General features: G+C 39.2%; 1 protein-coding gene across 1 annotated transcript in view; it reads left to right on the forward strand.

Annotated features, from left to right (window-relative positions):
- Positions 1-259: 259 nt before the first annotated feature.
- Positions 260-16670, forward strand: part of LOC102225386 (growth factor receptor-bound protein 10) — a 71121-nt gene continuing 54710 nt past the window's right edge. Inside the window, exons 1-2 of the mRNA XM_023330704.1 lie at positions 260-496; positions 14519-14628. Coding sequence (XP_023186472.1) covers positions 14578-14628 — 51 coding nt within the window. The 5' untranslated portion in view covers positions 260-496; positions 14519-14577. The remainder of the gene's footprint in view (positions 497-14518; positions 14629-16670) is intronic.

A 16670-nucleotide genomic window follows, 5' to 3' on the forward strand; every position in this document is an offset into this window, starting at 1 on the left:
TGACTCTGCATATTGCCCGGACGACATCATCCTTCTTATCAAACCTGAAAGACGGAGGTGTCCGTATCAGGCTGAAAAGTGGACACTTTTCTTTAGCAGAGACAGGGAAGCACTCTTCTCCTTGCAAGACCCAACCGCCTCATTATTGAACCATTTTCATGTGGGAGCGGCCTATGCATAAGTGGGAGGAGCTTGTTTGCGCTCCTGTATGTTTGGGTGCGTGTGTACGTGCGTGTGTCCTCCTCCCTCAGCTGCAGGAGATGAGCTGCCCCGCAGTCTTTGCTACCACTGTTTTCTCTCCTTCCTCCTCCTACCTCCTTTCCCTCCTCCTCTTCCTCTCCTCCTCCTCCCGCTGCTTCTGTCTATCTGTCCAGTCTGGGTATGTTGACCAACGTGGCCTGATCGAGCTCCGTACATTGTCCCCTTCATCTTCATCCTGCCTGGACGTTTATGTCCCACGAGGATCGGAGCCATCCTGATCTGATCTGGCTTGAAGGTGAGCGCACGCCGCCGGATAAACATGTATTATCGTACTGGTTGGCGTGTGTGTGTGTGTGTGTGTGTGTGTGTGTGTGTGTGTGTGTGTGTGTGTGTGTGTGTGTGTGTGTGTGTGTGTGTGTGTGTGTGTGTGTGTGTGTAAGTGGATGCAGGACAAAAACGAAAGTGGTGCCTTAGTACACTGAGGAAAAGTTTAATGTGCCGATATGATGACACATGCTGTTTGGGAACTCATGTGCGCACTTTGCGTAACCGCTCAGTGAGAGAGCCCGCTCCCTCTCTCTGACATCAGCCAACAAGCGGTCATTGAACTTTTAACCAAGTTAATTCACCGGAGTGGACTGTTGCAGTCCCACCAGTGGGAATCACTTCAGCCTGTTCCGGTGTCTCGAAACATGCCGATGAACTGCCGAGTCTCATGCGCGCTTTCCAAACACCTTCCGACTCTGATCCCGGTGTTCCAGTGGGAGCAGGGTTTTGATCTTTGCTTACAGTTCAGAACACAGTGATCCATCCAGCGGGATTCTGTGGATAGCCACGCTGCACCAGCACCAGCACCCCCACCTCACCCCACCCCACCCCGCGACGCTCCCCGGCCCAACACCTCAGTTCTGAAGGAGTTTCACTATTCTTGCCTTATCGCTGTTTTCTTTTGGGTAGCATTTTCTTTAGGCTTTGGGAGGGGGGAGAAAGAGGCGTTTTCCCAGAGACACTCCAGTGGTTTCACTGCAGTGGTTCCCAAAGTCGACTCCGGGGATGAGGTCCCTGGGATGGTTCCAGGCGGTCCGATCCGAACTGTGTAAGGATCTCTTGAAGTAGCTGCATTTTGGAGATATTTCTTATCTCCAGGAGATTTATAGTCTTGGGTTCGTTGACATTTTTTGTTTGATTTTTTTCCCCCGTTTTTTCTCCTGCAGATCTTGCAGCTGCAGGGTTGTTGAAGCAACTCCATTAAATCTGACCAGACTGTGTAATCTGGGATGAATTTTAATTTTAATTATTTCTTCAAGTCTTACATGTCCCTTTTTAAGATAGTCTGTTACCCACCTGCAAATTTATGCAGTTGATTCCTTTTCAGAATACATTATGGGAGATCTTATTTGCCTTTTCAAAATGTTATCTCCTACCTTTCACCATAGGTACAACTATGTAAAATTTCCATTTAACCCCCCTTTAACCTCTCATCTTGTCCCCTTCTCTCTCTCTCTCTCTCTCTCTCTCTCACACACTCACACACACACACACACACACACACACACACACACACACACACACACACACACACACACACACACACACACACACGCACGCACACGCCCACACAGACAAAACAACCAAACACAAGAAATTTAAAGAAACTTTAGATCTAACATTTCTGAAAACTCCTGAATATTTGCTCTGTTTGGTGAAAACTGAAACAAGGATGCACAATATCAAGAGACTAACTGCAACACTTTTCTTTGTTTTATGACTCTTTGTGAGATTTATCATCCTTACATATACTAATATACTGAAATTAGATCAGCTGTGGGGAATGAGGCCAGTTTAGACTCCATCCAACTGACGAGATATATTACTGATATGCAGAGCATGAAGGCCTGACAATTGAAATATATTTTCCTACAAAATATATCCAGACAGTCCTTTGGATCTATGCAACTGCACACCCTGACATTGCATTTCTGACCATGACTGGAAGTTTTATAAGGACGATTTCAAAGGGCCATTTTTTTGTGACCTAGGGATCACAGTGTGGCAATATATGTATATATATAAAGAGCTTATGTAGTATCAGTGTTACCTATTACTATTTCATTTCAAGGCAGTCATATTGGAATTCATCATTAAAGATTATAAGATACTCTTGATTTTTCCTCCTATAGCATTTTGCTAATTAAATGTGGAAATTTCAACATATGGGTAAAATGTTACAGATAAGTGAGCTCATCCTTCAACCAATCAAACATCACTAATTGATAGCAAACTGCTTTTCTTTTATTTTTTGTGACATACCACAACAAATAATGTTCAAATTGCAAAACATGTTTTTTTCTGAGGTACATAAAAACTTTTGGAAACATTACTTGATGCTGTGTGTTAACACATACGGCTGAAATCGCATTTCCATATCAAGCTTCAACTTGCACACTTCCCTTTTATTTGGTCTGTTCTAAAAGCATATTGCAGCAAATCTCATGACAGCATTGATGCAGTCACTGGTCCAAATTACAGTCCAGTAACAACTGAAACCAGAAGAAGAAAGGAAAAGATGAAAGGTAGTTTACTGTGTAGGATGTGGGGACGCCTAGTAGCAGAAACCGGTAATAGCAACAAAATACCCCTCCCCAAACACCCCAAAGCACACACACTACCAAGATAGCATAGCAGTAGTACACTATAGTGTACTATGTAGTGTTGCATTACACTACATAGTACTAATGTGTTTTGCATTACACACATTAATGCAACACTACATAGTTGGTAGATTTAAATACAGGTAAAAAGTTGATAAATTCAAATCATTAATATGATTTGAATTACACCGCTTGTGAATACCTTATAGATCAATCTCCTGCTTGTGCCTTGTTTTAAGCTCTAAGCTCACTCTGTCTTATATGTCCAAAGCACCACATTCTTAAGGTTTTACCTGCCGCAAGGACCACTGACGAAAACTAACACTAAATCTTGTACAGCTCATATAATCTGTTTTATTATTTTACACATTCCTGAAAGAATAAATAAACCCGAGTCCAGTTTTCAATAGTTTTTTTCTTTTCTTGTTTACTTGTGTGCTTATCACGCCTAGATGTTAGAAAAGTACTGATTTAAAATTTGACCTAGAGCTTCAAAAGTTTTGTGGTTATTTTATTTATGCTTTTTGCCCCATAGCAATTACTCAGGGTACATATTAATAACTGAAAACATTCATTGTTTATTTACCTACTCAGTCCACTGAAGTTTGGGAAATATGTTTGAAAACCTTAGCATGCAAGACATGAAAGAATAACAAACATTCAGAATCATTTTAACCAAATTTTGATAGATTAAGAAATGAGTAGCTTTTTTTATTAATAGGTTATGCCCTCTGATGGACTGGTATTGTGTCCTGGATGGATCTGACAATGACTAACTACAATGATTTATGCAACTTTTTGAAAACCTCAATTTTAAAGTAACGAAAGCATCTTAATTGTAAGCAGCGATGGACGGCCTTCACACCTTGACGCCGCTACAGCTACTTCAGAGTGTTGACTACTTGGCATGAAGTGCTTGCCTTTAGCCATTAGGTTATTCTCATGGTTTCCTATTCTTCACTATTGAAAACTAAACCACTTACACTATTTTGCCTTTTTGCAAATAGTCTAAATTTTACAGGCTGGGATTCTAAGCTTAAATAAGTGCAGGCCAACTGCAGTCAGCACAGATATAAAATATTCAGTATAATTCTTTGATATGTGTAGAAATAGGCTTGTTGTGTGTCAACTACTACACAGAGTCAAACATTTGCTGTGGTTGTTTTCTCTTGGAGATAATTATTTTCTGTTTTCCTGAAATTGTGTTTTGTGGTCATATCACTGTGCGCATGGCAACCAACCAATGGAGCTGTGATTTCTTTCACCATTCTGCTATTTCAAGTCCATGTTAAGCAAAGGCATGATGGGGCAGGAACTTTGCACGATTGTTGGCTGCCAGAAGCCTGATGAGTGCTGCAATTGCAAGTAATTATACAATAACCTTTACTCAGATTGCCTTCGTTTCAGACAGTCAAACCCTTGGTTTTGGACTCAGATGCCATCTTCTGCTTGTACAGTGTGTACAAAATCCTGAGTATCCAAATGTTTAGCAGCTCCTTTTAGCTTGTACTTGGGGCATATGAGCTTCTGGTCATGCTGCAGGCAGCATTCCATCAGGTCTTGCGTCAGCCAGCGGTCATTCAGCACTGGTTGGGCTGGGCTTATACGCTGTTAATACTCCCTCACTGATGTCATGACACCATTAACCCAATCCACAGCACAGTTCTTGTCATTGGATCTGACTGGATTTAAATGTGAAGCAATGACACCTTAGGTACCAGAATGCTTTGCATGGCTGTCAGTGTTGGCAAAAATAATCCGGGCATGTTGGGAAGTGTTATTTTATTTAAATGTTTTCAAGTTTAAGTATTGACGCTGTTGCATAAGCAGGCTTAATTTAGCAGATGTTCATATTCCACAAGGTGTTGCAGCCTAAGACCGTTTCTGTTTGTGTGTGTTTGTTTGGCAACTTGGTGTAACTATTAAATGAGCGTATTTAGTGATAGTCTGTTTCTAACAGATTAAATCTTTGCCAGAATAAAAAACCTTGTGGTGTACCATAGTCCCTCCTCTTCTTCCACCCTGTAAATATGGACCTGTGCAAACCAGATCTCACCACTTTCCACTTTTGACCTAAAGTGATGCAATGCTTACTTGACTAAGTCCAGTGGATTAAGTTTCTCAATGTCTGGTTCTGGTCCAAATATGGCTGAGAGCCTGAGTGAGAGTTAAGAATGTTGCGTTTATTCGGTGGGTAACTGAACACCTGAGGTACCATGGGCTCAGGTGGCTACAGGTAATGTAATGTTGATGCAACATGATGACAAAACAATTTTTCATGTATGTATACTGCTGAACCCGACACCTCTCCTCATCAGTTTACTTTTACCCAATTATTCATCTGTTTACCCCATTGCTTGGTGTAGCAATGTTTTTTCTCTGTTGATCAGAGCCCTTATGGAATATGCCAAGAGAAATCATATCAAACCATTGATAAAAGATTTGTTTTGTTAAATTTAGGGTGGACCAATCCTAATTTAGTGCCTAATTGTTGATCTCTATATTTTGTAAAGCTTAGACCTGCCAATTTATATTTTAGACAATTTCAATCTCTTGAAGAACTATAAGGTATCATCTATCTACCTTAACTTTGATATTTTAGAGAAGCCTGCTAATATTTCCAATATCAACATTGTTCACTACATTGGGCCAATATGATGAAATGGAACAACTTCCATTGACTTTGACTTTCAGCTTATGTGCTGAAAGTCTTGCTCTCTTGAAAATGGATGATCTGTCTCAATACATAGAAAACAAGTTTCCTGATAAATAGCTTTTCTAATATCTGTGCTCCCTCTAAATGTATTTTTGACCACCTGAGTGGCACAGAAAGTAGTTAACTTTGGGATTTTTCTACATAGCAGAGAGTTCACCTATTGGACAAGCTGTCCTACTTGTAAAGCCAGTCAACATAAGTTCAAATGATACTGAAAAAAAAAATCTTTCATTCTTGTATGTTTTTACATTTTGCATATTTGACAGTGTACAGTCTAAGTAATGAGTTTATGAGTTTCTTTTCATTTTTGATAATTATTCCAAGGGAACTGGCTCTTGAGGTTTAATGAGCTACACAGTAGTAGTACATTTAAATTAGACTTATACCAAGTCCTTGCTGATATGTTTTTTTTCCAAACTTGTTTGCATTCCTGAGTAACTTAAATATATCCTCTTCCCCACTTTCCTCTAAGTGGACACCTAGATTGGAGGCATGTTTCATTTAAGTAAAACAAGGTCAACTTTGTTTGGGTTTGACAGTCTGTGTTGGTGTAGCCGTGACACTTGCACAGATGCAGTTATGGCTTTATTAGCTCTTATTTACCGTTGGCCGTTGGAGGGGGGGGATACTACATCATTTAGTTGCAGTCATGTTGTCACTATAGCACCAGACAGACCAACACGGCGGCCAACTTTACGAGCGTTGCTGCTCCCAAGCCTCGTCCATTCATCTGTGCTATTGCATAACTCGCGGTTCTCCCAGGCGGCCGAATGACATCCTCATCCAATTAGGCACTGTCCACATTTCCAAAAGGTTTTTCTCCCAGAGTGGTGCTATTCAGCCTCCCCCGGCATGACATCAGGCCCTCTCTTATAGCCCCACTTTACGCTGCTGCTCCCAAATAATGAAAGCTGCCAATTAATGACTAATCAACATGTGCAACAAGCACATCCAGTGAAGAGTGACTGCCATCTAATCTGCTGATTGAAACAGAACACAAGGATGCTCTGTTAAACTCTCTCCTTCCATAACAGAGAACTGGATTGCTGAAGAAACGGGTGACAGTTTTGTAAATCTCATAATTTAAAAATGAATCTCCTATATTTTTTAGGGGCTAAATGAAATGTTCTCTCACTGAGCCATTGAAAAAGCTTTTTTTTTTTAAATCAATAAGACTTGGAGGTACTTATGCAAAAGAGTTGTAGGAATCTAAAGTGGCTGGAGGATCATGTCGTAGACAAGTGGATGTAGCTCTTTGCCCATGACTCCCTCGATAAACATGTTTAAAACATGCTTCTTTAAATTATTTTTGTTTACTAATAATTGGAGCCCCTTCCCAGGTCCTCCTGGGTTTAGTTTGCACTTAGTGCATTGATTTTACTCCCTTCTCCGCTACACACACTGAACTGGAGCTGTTCCACTTTTTCAGTGAACACGCTGTTTATGTTGTGGACCAAAGTGTACAAGACGAGGGGAGGAGTGAGACCGGGGGTGTGGTGAGGGTCCTGGGCTATGGTCGGGTGAATATATTTAGGGGAGGGGTAGAGCTAGTGTGTTTTGCAATGGGAGCCAACATGTGGGAGCTTAGTTTGGTGGGTGTGGTAAGTGAGAGGGGGCGTCACTCTCCTCTGATCAGTCTTATCAGGCCGACAGTTTTTGTTTTCATGTTTGAATTTTTAGCACAACCCCTATATTGCTTTTCAATATACTTCAACAAGTTTACTTGTAAATTGTGTTTATTTCTTACATGTAATGAGTGCACTGTACCAAGGCTGTTGTTTGAAATAACACCAGCCTGGAGTGAGGGTACTGAAAATCAAAGCAGTGAAACAGAAGACATTAAATGCTAAAGGATCAGAGGATCACTCTTGGGACATGTGTGCGAGTGAAACTCTTTTGTATTACACATTGACATATGAGCTCTTCTTATTGGTGTAAATTATTGATAAACCCTCTTCAAACATGTGAAAATGCACTAGAGAGATTTTTATTTCTAAATTTTCAGCCTGCTGATATGGAATTTTCTCAGTGATTTACTATTTTACATACATGATTTGACTTTCTCTTCATGTAGTGAAATGTATTAGAACATAATGCAAAAATAAACTACTTCATTCTCTAACCGCATAAACTCACTGATTTTTGGTATGACATTGGCACCAGATTTCAGGCTCTTTTCTGTCTTTGACATACGGTTTCTTGTCGAATGGCCTTATAATCCTTTTCATAGCCTCTAAGTTCGCTTTTAAACACCTTACTTTTTGGCTTACACCTTCACTGGCTGTCAAACAGCTTGACGTATCCATGTGTGTCTGGAACTGAAATAATAATGAGCATTTTGTGGAACAAGTTCTGTCATGTTTTGTCAAGTATATGTTTCGTTTTCTATCCCCCCATGGCATATAGTCGTCTGCCTTACGATGGAGGCTATAGAATTCACATTGTTGCACTATTTTAGGAGGAGTATATTGCTTTTCTTCTGAAGTGTACTTCTCAAGTTATCTTTTCTGTTTACCCCATATTTGAGAATCACCTGACTATCTGTAATTTAACATTTAAAGGCCTGAAAAAAAATCCCCAAAACTGGTCATAAAGGGGTTGGCAGAATTAATCAGAAAGTAGCTGCTGTGAGTTGATCATCATCGGTGCAGACAAAGCGTCTGCCTAGCTATGCCACGGTTGCATAGCAGTTAGATAAATTATGCAGTTGTGGATTAAACGTGTACCATATGTAGCCTCTTAGGTCAATGCACGGGTGCAAAACATGCGTGGGAACGTGGCTCAACTGGAGATCCTGTGCTACGTATGTTACGTTCGCTAACTGGTAAAAGATCAACAAGTCGAGCCGACAAGTGGCTGTTTCCAGTCATCAGGCTGCGTTTAAGCTTTCTTCACCTGAAACATGTCTATTGAGATAGTAGGACAGGCTGCTATCGTTATCAGTGCTGTTAAAACTTTAATTAAGTTGGAGCAGCAGTGCCGTTAGTGCTCTGCTGCTCCAGCTAAAAAGCCATCTGCCTAATTAAGATACATGAAAATAGCCCACTCTTAATCAGTGTGGGCCTCTCTGTTGCAAGTAGTGCAACTGTCAGCAATCAGTGCCAGATGAAGACATTTCTTATTCTGTCTGGTTTGCATGATCATGCTCTAGGCAGATCCTTCTCCCCGCCCCCTGGGTGCAGCACTGTGTCTTTCAAGGCCTTCAACATTACTACTATGAGATGAGAGACGTCAAGCCTGTTCCAGCTGTACTGTGTCTCGAGGGATGCCCCAGGGCTGCAGCAGGACTCCATAGATCACACTTGTGCTTTGAGCCTCATTATCTTAGGATAAATTTAACAAAGGGGGAAAAAAATCAATCACTGCGCCTTAAACTCTGTTTGAGGACTTGACACCTTCTAATTGTGAAATGAACTAACTTGGCATGAATGTTCTGAAATAAATTGAAACCGACAGCCTCTAAACTACACCACAGTACCATCATAAAGTTTTGACAGTTTATCTTATTCTCTTCATCTACAGTTTCTAATTACATCATCACTTGCGTTTTCTTGACAGATTTGCCGTGAAGATTTCTCAATTACAAATGGTGTGTGTAAAGTTATTAGGGAGTGACTGGGAAGTTATTCTGAACCATACTGGAGTTGTTGGAAATTGACCATCTACGGACGTGGGTTAGCATCACACAAGAGCTTTTGGGTGTAAGATAGAAAACAACCCCATGTAGATGTGAAGCTTACCTAGCTTGAGAGATAAAACACTTACTTTAATCTCTTTAAACAAAGTCAGCACACCACCTGACTTCCTAGGGCAATAAATGTCACCTTTTGACCCCAGGGAAGCCTAGAAGGAGGCTTTCATGCCCTTTCTGTGTAGGTGTGTATGTATCTTAGGAGTCCTCAAAAACATTCAAATAATCTGCCATTCTTAACTTTCTCAAAGTTAAGAATCCTGTTTGCAGTTCTTGGAAGGCCATATCATGAGGCTGGAGCTTGCTGTGTTCATACCTTGTGTTTACTCCACAGTTCCAAAGATGACTGAGGAGAGCTAAACCATTTCACCCTTTGCTGTGTCCATTTAAGTCTTCTGTTGACTCTAGAACCCAGAGATTAATTTTATTGCATGGGTTTGTCTAACTCCATTCCAAATGAAGTTAGACAACATGTTACGTTTATTGTGCTTAGCTTTGAGAAATATATATTTTAAATTAAAAATTCTCTTTAGCACTGGAGACTGTAGCTGTGAGTATCCATAGAGGCCATTATGGTTGAGTGTATTATTCATTGTTTTCATAAAAAAAAAAAATAAAAAAAAAACTTGCCCTGCTTTTTGAAACTGCATATTTCAAATGAGAAATGTAATGAGAATGTACCGAGTTGATAAATCAGCTCTTAGAACTTTTTTAGCTGTAATACTCAAGTGGGCATCTATTTATCACTTTGGTGTTTCAGCAGAACTATTTTAACGTTTTTACTTATCGTGTTTTAGATGTGTCTGTGGGATCTATGTTAAATTAATGGGTTGCAAACTCTGGAAACTTTCTGCACAGTTTTCCTTTCGTACTGTTTTTCTTGTCTGGTGAGTCTCTAAGCATCACCGCTGCGAAAAGATAAATCTTTAGTTCTTTAGCATTTTGCTCTCTAGCCTTAATATCCTAGGCTTCATGTGATCTTCAACCTCTCTGGTTGAAGATCTCTTCAACCAGGTCTTCCCGCTTTATCACTTTGTATTGTTAAAGCTGGATCCTTGAGATGTAAGCACATACCGGGTTACTTACTGCTACACTACCTAATCTTGTGTCCCTGGTTCTTTGTGATGATCAGTTACACAACACCTTGCTGTCTTAGTTGATAACAGTGCTCATGAACCAAGGTCAAATTCTGCAGTTTACAGAAAACTTAGAACTTCATTGTAACAGGGACTCAATAAGTGGATGCTGTATTAGATTTCTAAAGGCTGCCATTCATTGCAAGTAAATGAAATTAACTTGAGCAGAGGAATCCCCCAATTAGATAATTTGTTTACCACCTAATGACTTTATAACTCTAGTGCAATGCTGTACAATATTGTAGCTCATGAACAACAAATTTACATATGAACCATAATGGGGCTGAATTCATTCAGTGAACTTAGTTTTTTCAGTCATTTTTGAGTGCTTCCTGAAATGCCCACTTTATAATTTGCTTTTGTAACATACAGTAACATGTTCCATAATTTCACAAATGCATATTTGAGTAAACTCAACCTTGTCTTCTTCTTTTGTAAAAACACTGCACGTCTACAAAAATAATTAAAAAAAAATAAAGCAAAGTCATTATCTTTGTTTTGTGCACAAGCTATGCAAATAAAGTTGTTTCTGATTAGTTTCTTTTTTGTTTTGTTTAATTGTGTTAGGTTCCTAATTTTGTAAGATTGCAAGGTCAGTGTAAGATTTCTAAGCACAGAACAGAGCTGGTCGCATGACTCGCTTAAGTATGTACAATAGCAGCCAATTCTGTCTCTTTTACTCGATCAACAGACACTGAGATTATTAGGGAATTCTTTTTGCTAAATTAATAAAATAATTTGTATGACCTAAAATCCATTTTTGTGGACGACAATATTATCGTCATCGTCGTTTATTCCAGACATAAAATGGTCAGTAGTAAACAGATAATAAGAATAAAAAAGACATGCATGTTAATACAATCTAAACAAAATCTATATGACATAATCTTGTTCGTGGAGGTATAAATAAATGAAGATGCCAGTTGTTCCACAGTCTTGAGGTAAATCTGACTGAATTCAGAGCAGGGTTTACTAAAATTGCAAATATTATTGTCTGACACAGGTAATCTACACGATGCATTTGTACATAAGATTCCTGAGCACAGCTGGACATGTAGGTACAGCATTATTTACAAGCATTTTGACTATGCCTCATACCACATAAAGTTTCTGCATGCTGAATATTTTGCAACAACGCCACACATGGACAGTGTATAGTGGAGTTCAAAAGGCTTTTAAAAACGGTATCTTTACCGAGGATGAATATATCAAGTTTTCTTATCAGCATATTAGCTAGGCTTCAACAATAGGGCAGCAATGGCAAAAAATTAACTTTGTAAAATGGCAGCATGTTTCACCTGGGGCGCAGCTGGTAAAAACATAAATTGTAGACCAACAGCATGTGTTGAGAGTGCAGATTGAAGGTCCAAATGCAGAAACTAAACACAAACTAAATATTCTACTCAACCTTAAACACAGTGTATTTCTTCCACAGCACATGGCCAGATAAAGCAAGCCCTTTTGCAGTATTATTGACAATAATACAGACAATTGTTGAATTTTTCCCAACAGTTGGAAAATATTTTTCCAACTGCTGTGTTACAAGAATGATAATAACATTTCTTCAGTTTGAATTACCCTTTTGAATCTTTCTAACTATAGAAAAAAAAGTAAAAGTTGGAATGATCTGTGTTACACATGAAATAGATCAGGTTCTTTTTGTACTAATAAATAGTTTTTAAAACATCTGGTCAGTCATAGAAAAACTTAACCTTTGGCAGTCTTATTTTTACACAGGACATATAATTCAAGTCCACCTTTGCATTTGAAGTCCCCCATCTAACATGATCCCCCACGTAAGGTTCAGCAAACATTACTTTAATTAATCCTCATGCTGTAACTTCCCGGCTCAGTACAGTCACCCCCCCAAGTCTCTCAAGTTCTTCTATGACAGTAATTGAGTTGTCAGGGCCATGGATGCTTAGACCCCAGAGCACTGTTCAAGTGGAATTTATTGAGTCAAAGGCCTCAGAGAGTCTAATCTCTGCACAGGAATGGCTTTGATTATGTCAGCTGCACTGGTGTAGGTGCATGCATGTTGGACCAGTGTATTCATCTAGGAGAGTTGCTGAGGCTTTTATCAGAACTTTGAAAATTCACCTGCAGTTACATGGGATGTTTAAGCTCTTTACCATGTTTCAGGAATTCTCACGGGCTAAAAAGTATCAATTTTTAAGGGTACGCATCTGTTAAGCATCCTTCTGTCCCTGCCTCTTATTCCAGATAAGATCATCTGTTGCACAGTTCTACCATCCATAGATGGTGACAAGAGTTTTTGTGGCTTAATGAGGGCTTGCTTGGAGGGCATGGGCTACTATTGATTTGCTAAGTTTTTGTTTTAAGTTGTTTTTCTGTAAATAATATGCAAATGATGAGTTGTCCTTAAATGCCAGCCTCTCAAGCCACATACATGGAATGCTCATTCACATTATACAGTCCTTTAAGGAGTACTGGCCTTGTTTTTCTTTGAAATGGACACAAAGTCATTATAAGCACACTGAAGTTTGAAAGAAGGTTGAAGCTTTTGAAAATAACTTCAATAACTTTGTAATATGGTTAAAGGCCCACTTAAAGGACCACAAGAATTGATTCTTTATCAATTCTTCAGAAGAAGACGAATTGATGAACTTTAATTCTTCATCATCCAGCAGAGCCAGTTGAGTCCAACTCATTTTCTCTTGGGTGTCCTTTGCTTAAGTTACTTGGAGACAGGTCATACTTAGGTGTCTGGCAAAATCATACCCCTCAGCTTGATTGGAGAAACAGAAAAGCATGCGGTTGTGTGTGCAACACATACAGTAAGCTATCTGTCTCATAGCATTTCACCAAGATGAATTTTTGCTCATATTTTTGCCAGTTGACATAATGCTTCCTTTTTCTTGGCTTGGCATGGACACAGATTTCAAACATAATTTGCTAGTTTTTCAATTGAACTGTGATTTAATTCAGTTTCAACCAGTGGGGGGTACAATATCTTTCTCACACTTATTTTAGCCTTACTGATTGCAGCGTGGCTGGCCAGTTACACAAAATGAGAGATTCCAATTTTTGATCATGACAAATATGTGTTTCTTCTCACTTTTTTTACTTCCTGTTTTCTCCTTCTCGTTTATTATTGAGCAGCTAGTACTATACTTCTAATCTGGGTTCTGATAAACCCCACAAGGTAATTTTCCTCCTGGACAGACTCCACCAGCAGCGATACATCTATATGTGGTGAATTGCATCCTCTCCTCTTAATGTAAACCCAACTATGCTTACAGTTACAGTTTTTCACACGTTGCAACTGCACATTCATTTACGATTAATTTGCAGGCAATCAAGGCTAACACTTATCCTTGCAGGACATTGCGTACAAGCAGAAATGCACACATTCAATATAAACACAGGAAGGCCACAAGGGCAACCCAGCAGCAACCGCTAATGCAAACATGAGATAATATTAGCTGCCTCTGAAACAGCAGCTCATGTTTTTAAATACAGACCTGGGGTCATGAACTGCTGTATAAAAGCCCATCACAGTTATGAGCCCCGGCCGCTTGGCTCTAAATATTCCCCGGGGTCTAACTTCAGATCTGGAAATATGCCGGCAGGGTATTTTTGGTTGAGTGTTTACAGGTGCTTGTTTAGTAGCAGCAGCAGTGCCTGGAGGTTAGTAGGCTACCCACTTTAAGATGTTCAAATAAAGTCTCACTGTTGAATTTGTGGTTATTTTGACCAAAGATGGCCGGGACATTGGCGTCCTGAAACTGCTGACCATATTTGGGTTTTGTTTGCTGTTGTAGCAATAGTAAGAAATTGTCAAATGTCTGCAAATTGGTTTAATTGTTCATGTTGAACTGAAATCTGATTTTAAAAAAATGTGACATTTTTTTAACCTTGGTATACCTTGAAACAGCGACTATCCATTGGTAACAGCAGTTTGAGTCTGTTTCAGTTAATGTTTGTTTTGCACCAGATTTTTCATCTCAAAACTTGGAATTTGTTGCCTTTTTCTTTTAAGTCATCCACTAGATTTTCTGTTTTGTTTTTGTTCGCTCTTCAGACTTTACCATTTTGCAACACATTTCAACTTTTATATCTTTTCACTAATGTATTTTTCTCTTATTAACTTTCTACTCAGGTTCTGGTTTGTACACCCTGTTCTCCAGCCTTACAAATCGTTGAGAGGTCTCTGAAACCATGGCTGTGGCCGGATGTCCGGATTACTTCCTGCATCATCCAAATTATCAGGTAAACACCAATTTCCTGTGTATTAGTTCTAATCTTCTTGAATAAGTTCACCAGTTCTGTTGGTGGTTGTTTGATGAACTACTGAGTGATTTTGGTCAAATTATACATGACTCCAGGTAATATGCAAAGCCAGACTTTAAATGTTCCAGAACCTACCTTACAGGATAACTTGCAAAAACTTAAACAAGAGAATATTCACAGGAATGACCTGAATTGTGTATGTTTTTCTTTTTTCACACTTATTTCACTCACTCAAGCAGCAGACACCGATGCAGTAGTGAGTAACTTCAACCACGGAACATGTGCATTTATGCAGCTCCATCTTAAAGCCGTGGGAAGACCCATGCTGAAGCTTTTACTTGGCTGTCCTTAAAAGACTGGGTTTTAGCCTTCAGATGCAGGTGGACTGCTGGGTTTTGACCTGCAGATCTGATTCCCCTAAGTTGAGCCATCCTCTCACTGAGCTGTTGTTAAGTCTACCTTATATAACATAGTGGAACATAAACTGGGCAGCATAAGAACCTTACACCAAAGTCTTCTCCAAAATTGCAGAACTGGGGGAAAAGCTAAATGAGCAAATGTAGAAAGTTCTTCAAATCAGTAGCTAAATGAAACCAACCATCAGTCTGGTTAAAAATCAGCCTAGCTTTTAGAATAACTGAGAAAATCATGGCACTTGGAGTGAAAAATTATTTTTTTTAATCATCCTGTCAATCATTCATAACCACCAGCATACAGAGTAAGGAACATTAAAGTCTACTTTTGTAGAAAAGGCATGCTTTTGGATTAGAAAAGTGGTGCTATTAGCCTAGTCTGGATATTGTTGGCCTCCTCATCCTGGGTCAAGGTTTATACTGTACCCTTTGAACCAAGAGCAAAAGGTTAGCAAGTTCGGCCTTAATGAGATAGAGAGTTTGGTGTTAATGCCCAGACCTTAAAGAGCGGTAAACCCAGGAACCGCTGAATGTGTATCCTTGATTGGGCATATGAATATTTGTGGAAGAGTGAAGTTTCATTTGCTATTCCACAGAAGTAAACATTTTTTATTTAATTTTGTAGGCCTGTGTCTAAGAGGGTATAAATAACATCTAATATCTAGACATATGACCACCCATAGTGTTTATTTGTTGTGTATTTATAGTTATAATTTTGTTTTTGTACTTGCATCATTAAAAAGCTGCAGGATGTCTTTCAGGTGGAGTAAGTACAAACAGGTTTCCAAATATTTTGAACACAGAAAACAATAGTGGTCTTGGGTAGAATCAAAAAGTACAGACTTATAACTACAAAAACACTCTTCTCCAAAGAAGAGAAGCGTGCTTGATCACAAGCAATCTCTCTTACGATTCTCAAAAATAATTTACAGCCATCACAATTAGGCCTGTCACGATAACAAATTTTGCTGAGCGATTAATTGTCTCAAAAATTATTGCGATAAAAGATAATGTTGCTTGAAGACCTTTTTACACTTATTTAATGGAAATGACGTAATAATGCATGTGATTTCTTGCCAAAGTTAGATACACTTTATTTTCAAAAGAACACTAAACACTGGAACTGATAAACAAAATAAACAAAACAACCAAAAACAAAAATAAAGTTAATTCTCAGTCTCTATTAACAAAAAATGTACTTGAATAAAAACTAAACAACATAAAGCCAAAGTGGAAATAAATACTGCATTCAACCAAAAGAGTGCAGATTATGAAGTCTGAATATTATGTTGCCCTTCAGTAATAATTAGATGGGCACATCGACTACCTGATGCAATAGTTCACACTACATGATTTTTTGCTCCTATTTTTCCCCTTACAACAATCTTAAAACGTTGGTCTTTCTAAGATTGTGTGGTGTGTTACGGTAGATCATCGTTGCCGCTCCGATCTAAATCAGAGGTTTTCCCCACTGGGAGCTTTAACGCAGCCTGTTGAATGTGACAGATAGCCAATCAGAAAACGCGGATTACGGAGGGGAATCCCAAACAGCTGACACGGAGCAACCCGAAGTCCAGCGGACATTGGAGATGATACTGGAAACAACAT

This window comes from Xiphophorus maculatus, chromosome 3 (genome assembly GCF_002775205.1).
Source record: "Xiphophorus maculatus strain JP 163 A chromosome 3, X_maculatus-5.0-male, whole genome shotgun sequence".
Lineage (NCBI taxonomy): Eukaryota > Metazoa > Chordata > Actinopteri > Cyprinodontiformes > Poeciliidae > Xiphophorus > Xiphophorus maculatus.